The sequence below is a fragment of the Nelusetta ayraudi genome, unplaced genomic scaffold (genome assembly GCF_046127955.1).
Source record: "Nelusetta ayraudi isolate G7.1 ecotype Tasmania unplaced genomic scaffold, CSIRO-AGI_Nayr_v1 ptg000042l, whole genome shotgun sequence".
Classification (NCBI taxonomy): Eukaryota; Metazoa; Chordata; class Actinopteri; order Tetraodontiformes; family Monacanthidae; genus Nelusetta; species Nelusetta ayraudi.
The window spans coordinates 17,325,661-17,345,761 of record NW_027466092.1 but is presented as its reverse complement, the minus strand read 5'-3'; the positions used below and the strand labels follow the sequence as shown (position 1 = coordinate 17,345,761).

The following is a 20,101-nucleotide window of genomic DNA, read 5'->3' as shown; positions in this document are numbered from 1 at the left end:
GTGGCTGAGGTCCTCCATGAACTCTTCCATTCATGCAACAGTGCGACGACTACCCAACAGCTGTCCTGACTCCTGACTTTAAATCTGCTGGGCATCCGCTCGACTTATCTGAGGGCAGCGGCGGGAAAGGGATGATTGGGGCCGGGGGTGGGGGACAAGCAAACAACTGTTTTTCTGCAGCAAACACAAGAGCGAGAGCAGTCTTTTGCTTTTTTTATTGTTTACCATCGCATTAGTGAACGTCACAGTTTTTTCAACCATCAGCAGCATCAACAATAAAAAGAGACAAAAAAAAAAAAGAAGCAGAAAGACCTGACAGCTGATGGTTCACATGCAGATGTACAAGTGGAACGAGACAATGGAACGAGGCGTATCTCCTCTCTCTCTCTCTCTCTATGTGTGTGTGTGTGTGTGTGTGTGTGTGTGTGTGTGTGTGTGTGTGTGTGTGTGTGTGTGTGTGTGTGTGTGTGTGTGTGTGAGAGACACCACAAGGGTTGTCTCGGGTTGGAATGGGAGGGCTGGCAGCAGTGCAACATGCTAGGAATGCCAGCTCACCAGTGGGAGGTGATGGATAAAACTTTAACTTAACTACTTTCAGTCCCAACGTACAAACAGCCAAAGGAAAAAAAAAAGGAGCTTTGACGGCACTTTGTAGACCTTCTGCAGGCATCGAGGCCTGACTTCACATCCTGGCACTTCCTGCGGGCGCAACTGTTGAACAGTACAATAAATAGAAAGGCAACATGATAAAGGCGCGGAGTGGGGGGGGAGGGGGGAGGGTATATTTTCGGATCCAAGGTCTGACTGACTGAGGCCCTGCTCTGTCACAGTCACAGTGCTGGGGCTAAATCACGGCCTTCACTTCCTGGTTTAGAGTTTCTCTGTGTGCCACTCAGCCCCTCCCCCACACCGTGCCCTGTCCCTGGGTGAAAATAGACCCACAATGATCTTCCGTGTTCTTCTGTGTTTAAAGTGTTGAGACAATAACCAAAAAAACAAAACAAAAACATATTAACACAGTAACAGAGTAACATTTTTTAGTGCTGAGCGGCGCTGCCTCCTTGGTGGACCAGTGACCCGATGAGCTCAGCCACAGCCTACGGCCACAAGCTAAGCCCCCCCCAACCCAAACCCCCCACCCCCGGCTCACTTTCTACTGTATGTGCATTCCTTTCCTCTCCCTCCAGCTCATCCATTCCCCAACTTTCCTCTACACTTTCAGAAACATTCCTGCTCACGCCACAACTCCTCTGTCCTCAAACCTCAAACTTTCTCCTCTTTTTACCCTCATTTTCTCTCAACCTTACTCTCTCTCCTTCTAGTAACAACCCTCTCTATCGCTCTCCATCTCAAGGGAGGGGGCAGTGGGGCAACTTCGTTGGACACCAACTCCATATATATGAATATGTATATGGATTTCTACAAAAAAAAATAAAAATGGATAAGATCCTTCTCTGTTTTACAAGGTATTTTGATCCAAAAATACTCAAACTAGTATTCCACCTCATTTGGTGAAATAAAGCAATATGCCAAACATTGCAGAACAATATTCTGAGCATGTGACATCCTGTCAGTTACACTGTTTAAACAGCAGTGGGCAAGCTGAGCTGCAATGTCGGCCTGTTTCGGAAAAGTTCCGAGTCACACGCCGGCACAGCTAACAGATGACGACATTCAAAAACATTATAAAAAAAACCCAAAATCAACTTTGGACGGCATTTTAAAAGTATCTCCATTCTTTCATGACCCACAACACAGTTTGTGTTGCAGAAAGACAAAAGCTGGTGACAAAATATCCCTGAACATGTCTGCTGAAGCACAACACAGTCCCCAAGTGCTGCTACACATCCTGTAATTTCAGGGTAGGGAGGGGCGGAGGGGGGAGGGGGGGGGGGGGGGGGTTTGCATCGCTCATCTACTCCACCACCTCGTCCAGCACAAGCCCAGGCTCGCTCCACAAACATCTGGAAGCATTCTGTTGTTTGAATGCGCACGTGTGCGTGCGTGCGTGCGTGTGCGTGAGTGTGTCGCTCGGTGGGGAAGCGGGGGGCACACTGCTGTGGGGGAGGGGCGGGGCCGTTCCTCCTCCTGCGTTTGAAGATGAAAGGAATGTCCGTCGGCGTCCCTTTTCTTTCGCACAAGGTGGAACTTGTCTCGCTCGGTCATGGCCAACCACGTCGAGTCTTGCAGGCGGGCGGGCGCCACGACGGGTCAGAGGTGATGGTCGGGAGCTTGGGGGCCCATCCTGTCCCTCACTTCTCCTGCAGCTGCTTCCTCTGCTGACCCCACAGCACCTCCAAGTGGTCAGCCCTCCTCATAGCAGCCTGTCAAGAGGCAGGCAGAGACAAAAACCCCGCCCATCAGCAACGGCAACATTTTTCAGACCCCTTAATTTCCAAGAGATTTGAGTGCATTGCGACTCTACACACATTCCCGTGACGGTCAATGTGTGTTCGATCTCCAGTCTGTCACAGATCGGACAATGTGGAGCTTAAAGATACAGAAAAAAAAAAACCTCACAATTTCTCTTTCTGCTTTTACGATTGTACAATTATGTTAAAAATAGAGTGAACAGGAGGGGATTTCGGGCAAAGAAAAAAAAAATTTCAAAGCCACCAAAAACATGTCAAATTAATAATTGGTTAATGTGAAAGTTCAAACATCTCCCAAAGAAGGACCGGCGGCAGCTCAGTCCGTCTTCTGCTTCTACTTCTGGTTGGGAACAATTTTCTTAGGTCCGTGGTTCTTTTTATAGAAACTAGAAACACGTTATATTATTCCAACACTCTAAATACACGGCGTCCAAAAAACATTGATAGACACTTTAGCAGCTGATAACTCAATTGCTTGTTTTCTCTTTGCAGATTAAAGCAAAAATTAATGATGGCAGCCATTGAAGAAAGAAAATTCACTCTAAAACGCTTCTGGAAGGATAAAAACGCAGTTGATGTTCAAAGCCAATTTGTTTGATGTGTGCGATTCCACTGCTTCGCCTTGCCAGCAGTGTCTGGACCAGAACAGGCGTCAGTTTGAGGACAGGCGGTGACAAGGCAATCAAATGTTTGCAAATTCAATTACATTTTGAAAAGTAAATTAATTTTAATAAACACCGGGCAACACGGTGGTGCAGTGGTTAGCGCTGCCGCCTCACAGCAAGAAGGTTGCGGGTTCGATTCTGGGCCTGAGGCCTTTCTGTGCAGAGTTTGCATGTTCTCCCTGTGTCTGCGTGGGTTCTCTCCGAGTTCTCCGGCTTCCTCCCACACTCCAAAAACATGCCTGCGAGGTGAATTGGAAACTCTGAATTGTCCATAGGTGTGTATGTATCTCTATGTCTCTGTGTCCCTGTGTTGAACTGGCGACTTGTCCAGGGTGTCACCCTGCCTTCACCCTATGACTACGGTGGCCGAGAAGTGCAAAACACACGCAAATCACAAAACACAACACATTAACCAAAAACACAACCGGAAAGCAAAACACTCGCAAAAGAGAAGACAACCGCAAATCACAAAACACAATACATCAACCAAAACGAAATGATACCTTTGCCCCGGAACTAAACGTGCGCTCCCGTCTACGCTGGAATTGTATCCCCTGGCCGTTGATTAGTTTAATCAACGACAACATTGCTACGGACTAATTATACAGTTATCCAGAATGTTTTTATTCCGCTGTCCCCTACGTGGTGTCGTAGATTATATTAGGCTATTCAGTGCACTGTTACAATTACAGGGGGGATACTTATTATATCAGAGTGTTGGGGGATACAATTTACGGCAGCCCTTCCGTACACTCTGATATAATAAGTATCCCCCTTGTAACTTCATGTAGGAGAGAAGAATCTTCTCCATATTCACCAGTGTGACTAGACATGACCTGGTCTAAGTACCTGTATGGTTTTGTGCAGTGAAAAACACAATAAATACAAAACTTTTTATGATTATTTTTGGAGAGGAAATTCAGAAGCATTTACAACACTATTTTTGATGGTGATTTTACAGTGTAACTAGACGTCTAGCCTACGTGGTACAACATTGTCAAATCGTAGGAGGAAATAGACACGACATTGCCAAGGCAGTGCACTGAATAGCCTAATACACCACGTAGAAGACAGCGGAATAAAAACATACTGGGTAACTGTCTAATGTGTCCGTAGCGTAACGTCATTGAAAAACTAACATACACTTCAACAACACGTCCGATAGAGCGGAATAAAAACATTCTTAATAAATGTCTAATTTGTCCGTAGCATGGTGTCGTTGATTAAACTAATAAACGACCAAGGGATACAAATTCTATTGGGGATAACTGCCTTGGCAAGACACCGGCAGCGTAGAGAGGGAGAGCATGTCTGGTTTCACTTCCGTTTTGGTTGATGTGGTGTGTTTTCTGATTTGCGGTTGTTTTCTCTTTTGCAGGTGTTTTACACTTCTTGGCCACCGTATATGACAGCTGGGAGAGGCTCAAGCAGACCACCTAGAGCTCAAGCAGACCACCCAGAGCAACCATGAGTGCAGGAAGAAGCCGGTATTGAAAATGGATGGATGGATGAATAAACACCTACTTTACAATTATTTAAAATGTGTATACATTTTTTTGGGACACCCTGTACATCCAGAGAGGACAGCTAGATGGCGCTGACTGCAACGCCCATGCAGCGGACCAGTACCAGAGCCCCCCCTAGTGGATATCAGGGGTGACTGTCACCTTACAACACTCACCTCTAACTGCTTCCGCAAGCTGTTGACCGTTTCCTCCTTCTTCAGGATGGCTGCCTTCACCCTGGCACAACACAACACAAAAAAAAATCTTACTGCTCTTGTTTTTAGCAGAAAAAAAAACTTGAATTAAAAACAAGGCAAAATCAGAAGTTTAAATTGTTGACAATCAGGAAGTGAACCAGGCTTCTTACCGCTGCAGGACTTCCGCAAGCTCCTCCTCCTTCTCCCGGTTGACCCTCTCCATCTCCAGCCGGCCCCTTGCCTGCAGCTCCGTCATCTCCACCTTCAGCCTGCGGTTCTCCTCCTCCAACATGTCCAGCTGGTTGGCAAAGTCCTGCCTGATGAGCTCGGCTAGGTTGGGTCGTTCCTCCTCCAGCCGCTCTCTGGTCTGCGGAGAGGTTCACACACAGCGTTCCCAACTGCGTCCCGCTGGAGGAGCGGCGAGCGTCGTGACGGTGCCGCACCTGAACGAGGTCTTCAATGTCGTGCTCCTTCTGCCTCAGCACCAGTCGCAGTCGGTTCAGCTCCATCTCCATCTCCACCTGCTGCTTCCGCTGGTCCAGCAGCTTCTCCACCGCGGCCCGCTCCTCCTTCAGCTCCGCCTCGTACTTCTCCCTCACTCGCTTCAACCTGACGGAGCGGCAGACCGGCTTTTAAAACTCACAGCGGCCCGGGAGGCACATCGCAAGAACAAGCACACAAAGGAGAAACTCTGGACCTGTTCTCCGCTGCCTTCTCGTACTCCTCCCTGTCCTTGCTGGACACCTCCTCCAGCGTCTTGATGGCCAACTCGATGTCTTTGTCCCGTTTGCGCAGCATCTCGCGCTCACGGCTCATCAGCATCATTTCCTGTGGAGGCGGGAAATGCAAACATGTCGTCTGTCCGGGTTCAGGTGATTCACTTCCAGAGGTGGGAAGTAACAAAGAACAAATACTTTGTTACTGTGCTAACTAACTACTAAGTAGATTTTTCAGGAATCTGCACTTGAGTATTTGTCTTTATGATGACTTTTTACTTTTACTCCCGACTCCACTTCTCTTATTGAAAAAACATGCTTATTAAGTTTTGTAAGTATCCATTCTTTTACTTGGGTACAGAATAGAAATACTTTGTCACCTCTATTCATTTCTTCTTAATTTTCTCATTCTGAAGTCGCAGAATGAGGGTCAGTTGAGGAAAAGTGCAGGTGGCAGAAAGACTCAGGGAACTGTTTGTTACCTTTTCCTTTTTGTAGTTCTCCTCCCAGATCTGCCGTTCCATGTCAAGACGCTCCTGGAACTCCTTTATCTCCTCCTGAGAAGACCATGCGCCCCCTGTTAGCCAAGTGGGAAAGTGTCGGGGGCAATGGCGATGTGACGTGCGCTCCTTACCTGGTGCCTCCTCTTCTGCTCCTCGTGACTCTTGTCCATCTCTTCTCGGAGGGCCCGTTCAGCCAGAGAGCTGTTGTCCTCCAGCTGTCGCCGGAGATCCTCCTGCTCGGTGCGCTGCCTGGAAAAAGATGCCACAAAAAACGTTGGAAAACCAGTAGAATGACACACTCTACCTGACACGTCGTCTAAAGCTTGGAAGAAAACTGTTTCATTTGCCACCTACAGCATATGAGGAGACTATCTTAACCAACCTGCAGCTCCTTTGAAAACTACAAAAAAACACTGGGGCATGATGACCAACTGCTCTGGCATTTTGTCAGCTGTTACGCAGCTGCTGTTTGTTTTTTTTGTTTGTTTCCATCCTGGCACAAAAGGCTGCGCAGAAGGACAGATGACCTTTGAACCCACCTTGCAACCAACTGAGCGAGCATCTCCTTCTCCTCCGCCACCTCCTTGTAGAGACGCCTCCTCTGTTGCTGCAGGGACAGCTCCTCCTCCTGGAGCTGTTTCTCATACCTGCGCGCAGACAGACAGACAGACAGACAGACAGACAGACAGACAGACCTCAGTACCACTGTACCAGGCCGTTCACCAGCCAGCAGGATGTTGCAGGTTCTCACACACACACCTCTGCTTGGCGAGCTCCCTCTCCCTCTGGCACTGCTCCTCTTTCTCCCTCTCCAGCTGCTGCCGGAGCTCCTCGCACTTGCCTTCGTAGTGCTGGCCAGCCCGCTGGTCCGCCTGCAGCAGCTCGGCCTCGTGCAGCGTCTGCAGCTTGTTCAGCTCCTGTTTGTGTTTGGAAATGAGCTTCTGGATCTCTGGCTCGAGGCCTGAAGCAGTGGGAGGAGGCAGACAGGCGTTGGTTGGTTTATCTTAGTACGGAGGCAGCCGGACGGCTTCCCCCGACTCCCCTGCCGGGTTGTGGCTTTGCTGCCGCCTCACCTTTAACGGTCATTTCTTTGATTTTTTTGGTTTTCTCGTTGATCCATTTCTCTCGGCGGACTTTCTCTGTGGCGCTCATCAGCTCCTTCAGCTTCTTGATCTCCTGTGGAGGATGGAGAGAGGAGGGTGGAGGCAGTAGCGGGGATTTTACGAGGTTTTCATTCAAAGGCGAGCCGTGCGCATTAGCAAAGCAAGTCACGCGCCGACGCAAAGGAAACAGGAAGAAGGAAGAAAGACAACACGGCTAAAATGTGAAGATGAACAAATAGAGACTCGCAGGACTCACATGCAGACAGACTGGCCGACAAATGTGATGAGGCGCAACGTGATGAGAGGAAACAGCAGAGTGAGACAGAAGCGGAAGAGAGGCGAGTCAGGCGTGAAAAAATAAAGTTACCTCACACAAGGGACCCAGAATTTGCCAAACCTACAGGCCAGGATAAAAACAGAGCAAAGACAAGGACAGGAGAAGAAGAGGTGAGAGATGTTAGGAGGAAAGGGAAGAAAGAGGGTAAAGATAGAAGGCGAAGAAGAAGTTGAGAGGAAGAGATAAAGACAAAGAGGAGACAGAAGGAAAGGAAGATGCAGGAGGAAGAAAAGGATAAGAGGAAGAACAAGAGACAGAGGTGAGACTTGGATCAACGCTGTGTAGCAGGAAGCCGATGCAGATCACAACAGATGTTAGGCAGCGGACGCCATTCATGTCGAGAAAAGTCTTCTCACCATCTCGTGCTGCTCCTCCATCTGCGAGATCTTTTTGCTGTACATCTGGTCGACCTGCTTCAGCTCGGCCAGCACTCCTTCGCAGCGCTCCGTCAGCACCTTTTTATCGCTGATCAGCTGACCAGTGGGGAGACAACTCACACGTTAGATGACAAGAGGTGGGAGGGTTCCGTCTCGGGAGACTCCAACACGGCGCCCCCACCTGGTCGATGAAGGAAAGGTGGCCGAAGATGGTGGTCTCATATTGTTCCTTCTGCAGCTTCAGCTCCTTGTCCAGTTTCACCGTCAGCTCCGTCTGCTGGGCCTGAGGACGGCCAGAAGGTCAACGCCCCGAACTAGAGACCAGAACCAAGCGCAAGCACCTCCAGCTCCTTACCAGAGCAGCCTGCAGCATGTTGATGGCTCGTGTCTTCTCCTCCAGCTCCAGCTTGATTCTCATTTTGGAGTAGCTGAGCTCAGCAGGGGAGGGGGTGGAGGTGGAAGCAGGAGCAGGAGCAGGAGCAGGAGCAGGAGTAGGAACAGGAGCAGGAGCGGGAGTATGAACAGGAGCAGGAGCGGGAGTAGGAACAGGAGCGGCGACAGGAGTCTGCTCAATGCCAACCAGCTCCTCCTCTGACAGCACAGCCTAAAGTCAAAGGAGACACAGCCATAAATTCACGTATCGATTTTTCCATTCCCTCGTGCTGCGGACACCCAGGCGCCGACCTCGCGGTGGGATCCCGAAGTCACCGAGCTCGGCCGCTCCTGCTCCGACCTCTTCATCTCGTCGAGGAAGCTCATGATGGTCTGCAGCTTGGCCTCATTGAGCAGGGCGCCCCCGTCTGGCAGGGCAGGGTGGCTGCTCAGTTGGCTGTGGCGCTCCAGGTTGTCGGTGGTCAAACAGTTGGCGTCTCTGTCCTGCGGGTTGACGGACACAGACCAAGCAGATGTGTTGGTTCTTGCCTGTTGTTTCATGTCACGTGACCTTTGAGAGCCTTCAATCAAAGGTGTGCAGGTCCCACCCTCCATGATGTCATTCATATGTTTGGGTTAAAGGTGATATGGCTGATCCGTAAAATAATGACACGGAGATTATTAGCAAAGACTTTGGCGACTAGAGGCTACATGCACACAGTCACTTAAAGGGACACATCAGTATTTATTGCTAGAATCCCTACATAATCATAGAAGTTCATTCTTTTTAATTATCAGTGCCTCCCTCAAGACTCACAAAATACACAATCCAACAACTCCAAAAGGCTTTCATGGACAATATCACTGGATTACTGGCCAACCGGCCAATTTACCACAATGTCGAATTGTCCCTTGAAAAAAGACCAAACATGATGGAACTCAAAACATTGTCATTTCACCTCGTTTATCCAGGCGTATTTCTCCTTGCGATAAAACTTGGGCTGCGGCAGCCCCTCAGGCTCCTCTTGCAGCACCTTCAAGGTGTCCAGCAGCTCCTTCAGGGTGGTCTTATCCTGCCCCCTACTGGACACGGTTCTGTCCCTTGGCTCCTCCGAACTCACAGCCCTCTGCAGGATCTCCTGGGGACGAGCGGAGCAGTTGAACCTCCGTACAAATGATGGGGCTCCAACTTTTCCGGGCGTTTGGAGGCCTACCTGAGAACAGTGCGACGCTCTGCCGTTAGATGAAGCAGGGGAGAGGGCTCTGAAGCTGGACAGTTCCACTATGTCGTCTATGATGTTCAGGTTAGAATCTGCGGGAAGAACGCAGCAGCTCAGCTTTCGTGTCGTTTTGTCACCCAGCGATCCTCGCAGCAACACCCACCCGTGTTTTTCGCTTTGCTGTCTGTTGGCGAGATGCGACTTTTGATGACGACTGGATTCTTGGGCACCCTCTTGCGTACAACGGTGCTGCCTAGCGTCTTGCTGTCCTGTTCTGCCACAGCCCTGCGCTGCGCCTCTGCAGCCTGCTGAGGTCTTTTGGGCTGCATTTGCTGTTCATAAGAAAAGAGGGAGATGTTCACAGATTAAAACGTTTGGAAGGGAGACAAAGGCTGAAGCGAGGACACGTTGGTGTCCCTCAGTGAGTAATAATGAGGATCGCAGACCCAAATTAGGTCTTTCGTATGATCACTTTGAAAAATATCATTGGAGTGGGGAAAAAAACAAGGTTGTTTGTGTTTACGGCATATTTAATTAAACAAGTCTTTTTGCTCCAAACAAATCCCACATTTAGACCTTCAAAAAATGAAACAACCCAGAAAGACTAAATTAATTTTTCTTGCCATTTTCAAAAGTGCAGTCAGGTACAGATTACAAGTATTGGAAACTGGAAGATGGAAAAAATGTTGGAGGAGCAGACGAAAAAATGTGATGATTGTGCAGTTTGCTTTTTCCAAGCAGCTTGTTATTATTTGAGCCTCTTTTTACTTTCATCTCTTTAGTCTTTGTCTTCATACTTTTTTGAGTGAACTGATATTCTACATTCTGTCAGTCATTTGTGAAGGAGTCATGAAGTTCTCTCTTGGCTTGAAGTCAGAACATTCCACGAGACATTTCTGGAAGGAATTTCACACAATGTCTACTACAATCTATTCAACGTTTTGAAGAACTTTAAAACATCTGTTCATGGTTCTAGTTTTTCATGCCTGCGACGTATTTGATTGATCCTCCCGACGGTGAACTTACTTCAGATACATTCAGGTGGGTGGCAGTGAGGCAAGCCAGCCGAACCTTCTCTTTGCGGGTGTGTTTGCGGTTGCCCTCCTGACACTGTTGCTCCAGGCAGAGGTCCATCCGCACACCGTCATCCTCATCCTAAAGGTGAAACACGCAGGTTTGTTCAACACCATGGGACACGGCGGTAAGTCGAGGGGACGAGGTGGCAAGGAGCCGACGGTCACCTGTGAATACTGAGAGCCTCTGTTGTTGGACAAAGCGGGCGAGATAGCTCTGAAGCTCAGCTCACCGACTTCAGCGGCGACTTTCAGATTAAAATCTGTAGAAACACAAAACCAAAACAACCTTTACCGTGATTCGTGTTCCAGATAAAAACTGTAATAACGGTAATAAATAATTCAACAAACAGTAAAAGCCTCACAGGGAAGGAAACTCAACATGTTTTCCTGAAAATCCTGCTGTTAAGATGCACATTACAACACAGTGCGGCGACGAAAACTCATGAACACATAATTTCACAGAGACTTTGAGATTTGGCTGAATTCTTAAATTATTTAAGCAGGAAACAAAACTCTTAGTGGGGTTATCATTTCAGAGATACATGAAAAAAAACCAACAACAGCAAATTTGTGATTCTAGTCTATGAGCTCAATTTTAAAATCAAAGGCAAATGTGAATCACTTCAAATAATGATGTTCAGAAAACATGTTTATATCGGTGTACAAATGAAGACGAGATAGAACCGTTTCTATAAGAATACAGATGTATTAAACTCCGATATTTCATTTGTCACCGGAAAAAAGATGAGATGCATGTTGGACGAGTAGCGGCTAAATAAGGAGAAGGAATAAACGCGTGTGGCACACTGACCTGTGTTCTTGGCTTTGATGTCGGCTGGCGACAGTGGGCTGCGTCCTCCCACCGTACTGAAGCTCTCCAGCTCTGCCTCCACTGCCGACTGGGCCTCTGCAGCCTGTCGAGCTCTTTTCTGCTCCAGCTCCTGCAAGTCCACAACAAACACAAGGCGACGTCAGCGGCCATTATGGTTATGGGGTGACTGACATGGCCGAAACATCGCGTGAGACAGAACTGGTCCAAATCGGTGGTGAAGGAGTCAAACTCTACTTTAATCAGCGCTGGCCATCGCCCACACAGTCACCTTGCACACTTGGTCACTTCATTTGATTGTCTTGCACAGTTTAGTTTCATGCCTGTACATACGGTCTCGCTAGTTTCCATTGAGAGGAGGGTCACCTGGATGACCGCAAGCCGCGCCAGTCGTGCCCTCTCCTCACGGATCCTCTTCCGCTCTTCAACCTTCTGCTGCTGCTGTTGCGCCTGCTGCTGCTCCTGCTCCTGTTGCTGCTGCTGCTGCTCCAAGCGACTCCCCTCCCACTCCTGACAGAAAGACATGGATGAACATCATGCAGATGCAGATGTTTAGAGTCCACGGCAGCACCATGAAGACGCTGCCGCCCCTTGGATTCATGCACACCTTCCGTTTGCTGGCGAGGAAGCGGCGGAGGGCCGTGTGACTAGCGAGTCTCCTCCTGGCATGGCGTCTGTACCAGCGCTGGATGGTGACTGCTGCCTGGTTCACCTGCTGAATGAACCTTCACAAAAGAGAGACAAAAAGTGAGTCACAGAGTAAAAAAAGAAGGAAGTGCTGGACAAGAGGAGCAGGTGCAAAGCGGCGGTTCTCACCTCTCGGCCTCTTCCTCCGTCGCCTCTCTTCTTTGAGGCAGGACGGGGCTGCCGCACTGCGCCGACGCAGGGGATCGGTTGTTGGACGAGGAGGAGGAGCAGAAATTCTTCTGGGACTTGGTCAGGGAGGCGCCCTCCAGGGACATGTCATCGTTGGCTGTGGCCTTCAGGATGTTACTGCAACACATGACAGTGGCCCCAAAAGAAAACTTGACTTAGCGTGAAACTAAAACCCAACACAGTCATTCACACCAACAGCGATGTGTTCTCTGTGTGCACAGCACGACAGCATGGCAGCATGACAGCCGACCATTTGTATTTTCTGGACAGTTTGAATGATTCACATGAAGAGAAGTCCAGTTCATACTTAAACGTCGGCTTCTGGTTGGAGCTCTTTGGCGTCAGCGGTTTCTCTGAGTAGTTGTTGTGAAGGATGGTGGTGACCGAGTTCCCCACAGCTCCTTTGTTGCTCCTGGAAAGTTGAACACGGAAAAAAAAACATCTGCGTGAGCTTCGTGTGTTAAGGGACCTTTTCAGGAGCTAAGCTGACTAACAGCGATACAGTAGCCGTTTATTATTGTTAGCCACTGCTCTGTTTTGACGGGGGCGGGGTCATTGTGTGGGTGGAATTTCAGGGAAACTGTATAAGTTGCCACCATCACCAGGTATGAAACACGAGGAGCAGCAAGACATCCAGAATGCTGCAGCGCAACTCGTCCCCGGGCTGCCGTCAGTCCTGTTTAACAAGTACTGTTGCACTGTGTGTGTGTGTGTGTGTGTGTGTGTGTGTGTGTGTGTGTGTGTGTGTGTGTGTGTGTGTGTGTGTGTGTGTGTGTGTGTGTGTGTGGGTCTCTGTTTCTCCCATCCCAGCAACATGTAACCTGTGTCAGCCCCCTACAGTGACTTATGTGACCAATGCACCAAGACGAGATGACTACTGAACTACCAGCTAGTCAGTGTTTGATTATTTATTATTTTTCACCCAGTAGAGACCCCAGCAGAGACGCTGCCCACCTGTTGTTGGCAGTGAACGTAGCAGCCAGAGTGAAGCCAGACTCCGGTTTGCTGTGACTCCTGGGGGAGTCCATGCTGCGGGTGCTGCGAGGGCTGGAGTGCAGGGCAGGAGCTCTGGGCTGGTCGTCCTGGAAGATGCAACACATGCAACAACTGAAAATGTGTCTTTTATGTGATTAAGGGAACTTTGTTTTGTTCTGTTTTTGGTGAGCCACATTTCTCTTTAAGGAGAGAGGAAATATTGATATTGGAAATCAAAGAATTTCTACACATTTGCATATGAAGTGTTGATGAGCATGCATGCATTGCAGATGCCAATCTGTTCCTGACTCATCCTGCTGTGTCATCAAAACTAAGCCCACCTACGTTACCACCCTGCCAGTCTGTGACACTCAGCCATGTGGCGTCGACAGCGCAATGACCAGGATTTAAGAATGAAAAGTACCAGGATGTTCCATGTGGTTCTGTCAGGGGAGGTCTTGCTGAGGCCGGCCAGTTTCTTGTGTCCATCGGAGCTGCTGTTGAACAGGGACAGATACTCTTCACTCTGCTCCTGACTGGGGGGGGTGAAAATAGCACCAAAAACGTAAAGAGACAAACCTCAAAAAGCAACAAACACTGAACTCTAGAATATTTTGACAAGAGATCTTTTTAGAAGGATGGTATCAGCCCCATTTCAATGAGATTTCTACGCTGTGGTGATACAGCTAAATCTCCATCTGTCAAGGACTGCGACTTTGATGGCTTTAGGGATATAATATGACCTATAAAACAGGCTTTTAAAATGAGTCTATGTTGGGGGATGAGAAGAGTCGCTGACAAACAGCTACTGAGCTGCTACAAAACCGCAATGTTTAGCGATTCCCTTAGAGGCTGATTTCTGTGATTAAACATCACGGCAGCTGCAGGAGCAGGACTAATTCCCATCTCTCCTGCAGGAATTCACCGTGTGGCAGCTGACCATCTGTGTGTGTGTGTGTGTATCAGTCTGGCAGGGTGGCTGGGTGGAGCCCTGGCCCAGTGAAAAGCAATCTGACGACAGGCAGCGCATCAGGCGGCACATTCCTCCAGGATGGTGGTGGGGATTTCAAATACCGCTTCACTTTAAGCCTCCGCTGCTGCACCTCCTCTGAGGTGGCAGCTGCCAGACAATAGAGCCAGACGACCGTGCAGATACACACTTCTCCTTTCACTGGCTCCTTGGGTGTGCGTGTGGAGGGAGGGTGTGCTAGGGGGGGTAACCTGACCTCGAGGTCCCAGCCCTCCCCTTCCAGTCAGAGACAAAGCCAGCGTCTGCACCCTCCGACCCCTGCAGCAGCCGACCAGCTTCCCTCAGCTCCTTTATTATGCAGGGGCTGCCGCGCCACAACTTCTATTGTCTGACCTGCTGGAGCTGCAGGGGCTCTGGCGCTCCGCGACCCGCCAGCTGTTGCAGACTAAAAAAAGTGCAGCGCTCCTCCTGGCAATGACAAGAGTCAAGTCTCCATTCCGGCCTGACCAGCTGCAGAAGCTGCGCCGTCTATCGCGCGTAACCGAACGCGCATTCCTCTGCAACGTGTCCTTCATATTTCTGCAGAATGCGTGTCCCAGCCCCAAAGAAGTCCCAGGGTGATCCATCAGAATCTTGAACTGCAATTCCCCCGAGGGACACAGACAGACACAGGGTGCTACAAGCTTTCCACTGCGCCAACAGTGTGGTGTGATGAGCAGCTTGGGGTGTATGAGAAGTGAGTATATGGATAGAAACACACACTCTAAAATTAAGATATTAAGGAGGAGCAAGGCAAAGATAAGTCGATCAAAAAAAAAAATGAAAAACAGCCCAGCAACACTCAAGTGTCACTGACAGGCATGGAGTTGTCTTGATCCGTGAACGTGTTTGTGTTGCCGGTGAGACCAGTATTAAGGAATTGTTTCAGATGGACACTTGAGTGGCTTTGTTTGTACATGAGAAGTGAGCCACATGCTAAGCAACACCTGTACACATTAAACACAATATCAAAGCAGTTCTACATTGCCAGCGTGTGTTCACCTTGAGCCGTTGGCCTGCTGATTGACCTGTGTGGTGCTGTTGGATCGTCTCAGGTTCTTGATGGAGCGGGAGCTGCCGAAGCTGCTGGTATCACTCTGCATTTTCCAGATGTGTGTGTGTGTGTGGGGGGGGGGGGGGGGGGGGAGCGACACAGAGAGAGAGAGAGAGAGAGAGAGAGAGAGAGAGAGAGAGTGAGAGAAGTTGCGTTACAAAATGGCAAGATTGATCCTATTCAGAAATAAAGGCCCGGGCATTTAGCTCACCAGGGTGTTGCGCTTCCCTCGGCTCTCGCCCGCCACGGACATGGAGACAGAGCGGGAGAAGTATTTCCCAGGCGAGGCGCTGGCGGGCCTCCTGGACACCGAGAGCTGCGAGCCGGACAGGCTGAGGTCCAGCGCGTCTCCTGGGACGCTGGTCGGGATGGAGCAGGGGCTGCGTGTGGTGTGCATCTTCAAGGAAGCTAGACAGGGAGTGCAATAAAAAAAAATAGCAGACTGAGTCAGTGACACGAGACACACAAGCTCCAAGAAGTCACGTGACGTAGCAGCCACATTCGCCTCGACGTCCAACGGTCTCCAACGGCAACCGACAACAACAAAAATCACTGTTTGTACAAACACAAATGAGGTGTCATGGGAGTGTGGGCTGCTTATCAGTGTCGGGACACTCAGTTTAAGTTCGTCCAACATTGTATAATCTAATAAGGACGTCTAAAAACCTTCGGCAACAAAATAAATATAAACATTTCCGCAGAGTGACGTTGTCCCGGTTGCTGCCACAGTGCAAACTGTCGTTAGCATTCAGAGGGGCTGACGGTAGCAGGTGCACGGTGGCTCTGTTTTCTATCACAAAACACCGTCGAAGAAGTCGAGGAAGATGTGACCGCCGTCGACACGTTCCGCGCGAAGGCGAGACTGGCGAGACAACCACAAGCACCTACCGTTACCGTAACAAACAAACGTGTTTTTTTCCTCGGCAATTGTCCTGCTAAGCGGCTAATGTTTACCTTTCAATAACCGTTACTTCTCGCGTTACCGACGAAAGAGAGTCGAACGGTTAAACCCGGTGGCTGGCGGCAGATTCTCTAAGTTATACAAATGATACTGAGTCGTTTAAATATAAGAGAGTATATATAGAGCACTTAAAAGAGCGCCCCGCAGCCGTTACACTACGCCAAAGACGAGCGTACACGGCCATTATTAAGTTTGGAAGAATTAAAAAAAAAAAAAAAAAAGAGAGAGAGAGAGAGAGATGGAAGAGCCTTTTTGCTAACATTTTCTCCCACTAAACCCGAAAAATAGGCGGCCGAACGAACGTGTTGGTGCCGAGTACTTACTTTAGAGGCCGGGTGACAGCATTACAGATGGATAGGGACCGCTGCGCTCTCACTGTTATGCTTTAAATCCCGTCACAGTCCTTATTCCTGCTTCAACGCGCCCCGCTGATTCCAATTGCCAAGTACGGAGAACCAAACAAGTCGCATCATCTCTGTGGCAGGGGGGAGAGTAGCTCCGCCCAACGACACCTCTGATTGGCGGAGAGACAGGACATGCTCTTTTTTGCTGCAAACGATTGGCTGGGTAGTGGATTGAAGGGGGCGTGTTCCAAACGACCGTTTGGTTGACTTTGCAAAAGGGGACGTGATGACAGAAAGTGAAATTTTCCCATAATATTTATTTTATTATTTATTTTCTTTCCTTCTTTTTTGTGAGGGGGCGAGAGGGGCTCCTACATGTTTTGATATTTTGTCTTAGGATTTTTGAGCAAAAAAGTGCCATTTTTATTGTCACATCATAACAACAACATTTCTTTGTAATAAATGTCTTATAGTTATAGTTTATTTTCGGTTTTTTTGTTTTGTTTTGTTTGTTTGTTTGTTTTTTGCGATAATCTACTTTTGAACTGCAGCCACCTTCGACACGTCGAGCTTGAGCGATGTCCTCCGGTGAAGAGGGTTAAGGCAGAGGCGTAAGGTCTTTCTACTCCAAATGGCCCAGTAAGGTGAACCTGAGGCTGGGCACAGCAGGGAGGGAAGAAGAGTGGAGTGAGGGCATCCCAGAAGAAAACAACTGTTAGCAGTATCACCATTGTCCTAACCACGAGCATTGCCATTCATTCCTCCGTCCAGCTGCTGCTTCAATGCAGATGACCTGTGGTGGCTCAGGGGATACAACTTAAGGCCCTCTCCCCTGACAGATGGCTGCCTGGGGGAGTCACGCTCCGGTCCTGGATGTCAATAGGCTTCAAATCCCCAGAGAATCCTGGTTGTGACCTCCACACTTCACTCTGATTAAAGCTGCCAGTGATCAATGGATTCCTTCAGATCAGCCTGCTGATCTCTAGAATGACAATAGACACACTTCTTACATTCCTACGCTTGCAATAAAAAAATTAAAAAAAAGTTTTAGGAAAACAACAAAGACTTCTTGGCTTGACATGGTTTACCATTTGGGTCATCAGTAACCACAAAAAACGGATATCCCAAATGGTATAGAGATTGTGTTTTCCTTTTGGCGGGGTGCAAATGGCATGTTCTCCTCCCGCGATGGTAGCCCTCATTGGTCGTAGAACTGAGAATGTATCATTGTCCATGAAGGCCATTGAATCTCTCATCTCTGTAAACTGTCTTCAGATAGCTTCTCCTAGAGCTCAGAGTAATGACTGCCACTAAAACAGCGATGATCCATGACGATCTAAGATTTCAAGACTTTTGAATCCCACATGAGCATACATCATTAAGCAAAACAGGTGCACTAATCCCAAAAAGGAAATTATTTTAATAGAACCTCAGCTTTGGTCACAGCATCACCACAATCTTTATTTTTGCTGTGATCATTTTTTCAGGAGTTTTATAACACATTTTTAGTCTTTCAAACAGCTGAATGGACTTTAAATTTTGTTCTCAGTTATTGATACTCACTCACTCTCTGTTCATCGAGGGGCAATTGATTTGGTTTGTATTTGATTTCTTTTTCAGAGCTCACGTCCTTCACTTTAAATCTTGACAGTTTATCACCGATAAGACCCATGAGATTCTTGACTGTGACAATTTATACCAGTGTTTGTAGTCATTATTTCTCTATTACTACATTGGGAATGCAGATGAGCTTGGAAAAAAAAATACAAAATGTAGCCCTCATTGCAGCAGGTCAGATATCTGCACAGTAAGCAGTTCAGGTCAGCCCTTTTTGCACATTGAAGCCACAAAGGAATTCTAATGTATAAAGGAAAATTCATTTTTAACAGTGTGTTTCTTCAACATTCTTTAAATTGGTGTGTTTGAACAGAGCATCCCGCCTTCACTACAGAGCAGGAAGTCTGTGCATCCATCTGCAGCAAATCAGTGAGGCAGGATGGGAGTCCACCTTGAAGATTAGCACCTGTCTCAGCAAGGAAGCAGAGGCCGATCTCCAGAACGAACACAGCTTCATATAGGCTCACACAGAAGTGCCCCCATTGCTCTTCAGCCTGTGGAGCAGCGGGCTGGGCCTCGCAGCCAATGTGCAACAGAAACTCTGGTCTTCAGCACTGATGACTCCACCACCTGTTTAAACCCACAAACATTTCAAGGCAGCCAGAAATCATCTGGACTTTGGGAGGAGACATGTTCTCTGTTGTCTGCTTCCTTTAACCTACAACTCCATCAATCTGTCTGCTCTATCCAGCAACATGGACCAGGTAGCAACAGAAAACCTCTTGATAGCACTTTTGCTGTTGTTGTTTACACATTCATAACATGATACACCTACTAAAGTACGACCGACAGTGTCTTGGCAAATATCATAATGCACCAACATAATGTGTTATGTTGTATAAAGTATTATATTTATTTTTTTCATTGTAGATCAGAATCTGTGCTCTGTGGTCAGCCAAAATACTGTCAGAAATATAGATAGATAGAAATGTCAACAAATATGATTCAACAAAGTCACCCATGGATTCAACAAGGATTCGACAAAATCATTGTTCACTTGACTTTTGACAGAAAAAAAGAGAAAATTGCTTCCAAAAAATAACCAATAATTAAAATGAGGGGATATAAAAATATATTTGGTTTAAATTGAAAGTATGACTGCACGGTTCCATGTCACAGTTTCATCAGGTCAACTTTTTTGGAACTTTCAGGACCCCTGATTCGCCGCACGACCACCCTGCGTCTAATACCCTGAGGTCGCGCTCCCACATCCTTGGCCATCATCTTGCCTCCAGGTGGCAACACAGACTTCCTGGTGGAACGCATGCCTTCCACAAAGGTCTCCACACCATCGAACTTGGCCATCAGCTTTGCTAGATCCTCCTTGAGGGTGTTGAACTCCTTGTAGAGATCCCCCAGAGTGACGGACAGCAACTGGATCCTGAGGTGGAGACATGTCACTGATTGTTTGTGCATTTAAAAAAAAAAAAAAAAAGCATGAGCGTTTCTTCTCACCTGCCATACTCAGGCAGCACAGTGTTGTGATCGTGGAGCAGCAGATCTTTGACCTGTGTCATGATGGCGTATTTCCAGTTGTCTAAAACCAGCGTCAGGTTTGAGCATTCTCTGGTGTTCAGGCGTTCTGAAGAGCAGAAGGTCACACCATCTTACAATGAATAAGATAGATACTCAGAAATGAAATAGCCATATCAGGTAGCAGAACTAAAATGCACCTCACTCCTGCAGCCTAATGAGGCAAAACATTACTTTCTGAATTTACCATTTCACAAAATACAGTATGCTTTGAAATAAGGAACAGCAATTATTCTTATACTTATTTATAAACAGTCTAATGCTGCAGCTCAACTGAAGGAGGTGAGAACAAAGGGCAGTGCCAGACAGTGTTGGCAGTCAAATACTTGGAGTTGAGCAAAAATTCACCCACATGGAAAGGATACTTACACTCCACATCAGGTATCATGTGCACATACACTAACAATAGCATATTCTGCTAAAGTGGCTGCCAAAACAAAACAAAACAAAAACCTTTGCA

General features: G+C 48.0%; 1 protein-coding gene across 3 annotated transcripts; it reads right to left on the bottom strand.

The window, feature by feature from the left end:
* Window positions 1-188: 188 nt before the first annotated feature.
* cep131 (centrosomal protein 131) lies at window positions 189-16,617 on the bottom strand. Of its 3 annotated transcripts, XM_076035057.1 has the most exons (31): window positions 16,471-16,617; window positions 15,398-15,594; window positions 15,135-15,229; window positions 13,548-13,659; window positions 13,103-13,230; window positions 12,456-12,560; window positions 12,089-12,265; window positions 11,880-11,997; window positions 11,639-11,782; window positions 11,255-11,384; window positions 10,609-10,703; window positions 10,394-10,522; window positions 9,531-9,699; window positions 9,362-9,459; window positions 9,107-9,286; window positions 8,460-8,651; window positions 8,329-8,379; window positions 8,131-8,280; window positions 7,957-8,058; window positions 7,755-7,871; window positions 7,429-7,458; window positions 7,032-7,134; window positions 6,718-6,919; window positions 6,498-6,605; window positions 6,090-6,207; window positions 5,938-6,012; window positions 5,437-5,567; window positions 5,183-5,348; window positions 4,910-5,106; window positions 4,719-4,779; window positions 189-2,324 (listed from the first exon to the last, which is right to left on the bottom strand). In XM_076035057.1, the coding sequence occupies exons 2-31, from the start codon at window positions 15,581-15,583 to the stop codon at window positions 2,253-2,255; spliced, it is 3,741 nt and encodes a 1,246-aa protein (XP_075891172.1). In that variant the 5' UTR covers window positions 15,584-15,594; window positions 16,471-16,617; the 3' UTR covers window positions 189-2,252. The 3 variants fall into 3 exon arrangements, with proteins under 3 accessions (XP_075891172.1, XP_075891170.1, XP_075891171.1); XM_076035055.1 differs by having other exon boundaries at window positions 8,131-8,379; XM_076035056.1 differs by lacking the exon at window positions 7,429-7,458 and having other exon boundaries at window positions 8,131-8,379.
* Between the last annotated feature and the right edge of the window lie 3,484 nt (window positions 16,618-20,101).

What these genes read in the sequence shown, in the direction of transcription:
- cep131 (XM_076035055.1), bottom strand. Translation starts at nt 15,583, where the DNA reads ATGCACACCACACGCAGCCCCTGCTCCATCCCGACCAGCGTCCCAGGA. An exon ending in AACCAGAAGCCGACGTTTAA is followed by an intron (nt 12,266 to 12,455) that starts GTATGAACTGGA and finishes CATGTGTTGCAG; the next exon opens with TAACATCCTGAAGGCCACAG. An exon ending in CATCAAAGCCAAGAACACAG is followed by an intron (nt 10,704 to 11,254) that starts GTCAGTGTGCCA and finishes GTGTTTCTACAG; the next exon opens with ATTTTAATCTGAAAGTCGCC.